General features: G+C 33.9%; 1 protein-coding gene across 1 annotated transcript in view; it reads left to right on the top strand.

The window, feature by feature from the left end:
• Window positions 1–799, top strand: part of HOXC10 (homeobox C10) — a 5,779-nt gene extending 4,980 nt beyond the window's left edge. The window contains exon 2 of the mRNA XM_083171266.1: window positions 1–799. This exon is cut by the window's left edge and continues 121 nt beyond it. Within this exon, the coding sequence (XP_083027392.1) occupies window positions 1–157 (157 nt within the window). The 3' untranslated portion in view covers window positions 158–799.
• Window positions 800–1,810: the final 1,011 nt, after the last annotated feature.

Raw genomic sequence — 1,810 nt, 5'->3', positions numbered from 1 at the left:
GTACTTGACCCGTGAGCGCCGCCTAGAGATTAGTAAGAGTATCAACTTAACAGACAGACAAGTGAAAATTTGGTTTCAAAACCGCAGGATGAAACTGAAGAAAATGAACAGGGAAAACCGGATTCGAGAACTGACTTCAAATTTTAATTTTACTTGAGCTTAAGGGGAAAAAAATACAGCAAAAAAACCCGCTAAGAAGTCACGATAATAGCCCCCCCAGGTCCCTCTACCCCTCAAATATTCAACTAGAGAAAATAGGAGCGAAATAAAAAACTGAAAAGACAATTGTACATGTTCTAGGTCATTATTGCATCGCTTAAAAAAAAATCAAGTAGTAAAAGAATGTCAGGCTAGACTGCCCATCTGTTATTTTCCATACCCACCGTTTGTAGATAAAGGGAGGTGCATCGGTATAATGCATGAACGTATATATTGCATCCTTGTTTCTATGTAAAGATGGTCAGTGAGCCAGCTACTGAAATTGTATTTTTTAAGTTATTTACTTCCAGCACAAGACAAAAACAAAACAAAAAAAAACAGTTTCGCTTTTTTTTAACATTCTCTGATGCTTCCAATATACATATGCGTCTAAGAACAGAATGAGAAAATGAAAATTAAGAAAAAAAAACAATAAAAAAAAAAACTCCTCCGCGTTCTTCCATCAGTGTATTCTGTATATTGTACCTGAAACTAGAATGGCAAGCCGAATTTTAAATGTTTGTAAATGATAACATGCAGTGAGGTTATGGACATTCTATATATAAATATATATAAATATATATATATCATATGCAGTTTCTTTAACTGGTCCACTGCATATTTAAGTAAGAAAAGGAAAAAAAAGTATTAATAATCCTTAAAAAAAAAAAAAAAAAAACATTTCTCGTGTTTGTTATTTAAATACACCATGTATGTGTAATTTCTGCATGTATTTTCCTATGTGGAGACAAAAAAAATAAATTTCATAGAACTGAGATCACTTGACTTGTTCTTGCAGTGCATTTCAATAGGAGTTCACAGACAGACATCTTTCAGTGTTTAACTTGCTTTTTTTAACTATGATTATTTGGTTTTTATTTTTGTTTGTTATTATATTATTCTTGTTAGGCTTTTAGGAGACTATCTTTAGCGAGTTTAATATAAGGGAGAGACCATAACTATGATTTAAATATTATCCAGGTGACCACAATAAGTCAAGGTCATAAAACAGTAATGTCAGGACAGTCTTGCTAAAAGCGCTGGAGGTGGATTTTATGATCTGCAAATATAATGTGCAGCAGCAGTAAAAGATGCATTTAAAGGTGACTCCAGAAGAGGGAAGGGACTCATAGTCTGAGCTGCAATCTTTGGATACACACTACTTATGGCTTTGGGTGTTCTATTTAAGAGAAAACAGCCACTGTACATGCCAAGGAATAGCCAAGCATTACCTCAAGCCGAACAAAGGAATAAAGTCTCTACAATGGATGAAGGGACATCTCCAGCACACAGAAACAGGTAAAAGCTTAGCATGTTTCTTTTTTTACCCACTATCTGATTGATATGCTGTTAAATGTTGTTTCTATTTCCTCGCCATGGTTACTGCTCATTCCTTTACTGTGGGCTAGGTGCGCAGACTGTGTATATATGAGTCTCAGGCTGGATCAATTGCACCTTTGTGGATGTTTTTTTTTTCTATTATTACGTCATTTTCATGTTTCGTTCCTATTTTTATCTATCAAAAAGTATGACAATGATTTTGACACTGATTTAAAAAAGCCAAATGGAATGTATTGATGAGATTGAACAGTATTGCATCAATGTTTTTTTG

This window comes from Crinia signifera, chromosome 2, assembly GCF_055691185.1.
Source record: "Crinia signifera chromosome 2, ASM5569118v1, whole genome shotgun sequence".
NCBI classification, from domain to species: domain Eukaryota; kingdom Metazoa; phylum Chordata; class Amphibia; order Anura; family Myobatrachidae; genus Crinia; species Crinia signifera.
This window is presented reverse-complemented; position numbering and strand designations above follow the sequence as displayed.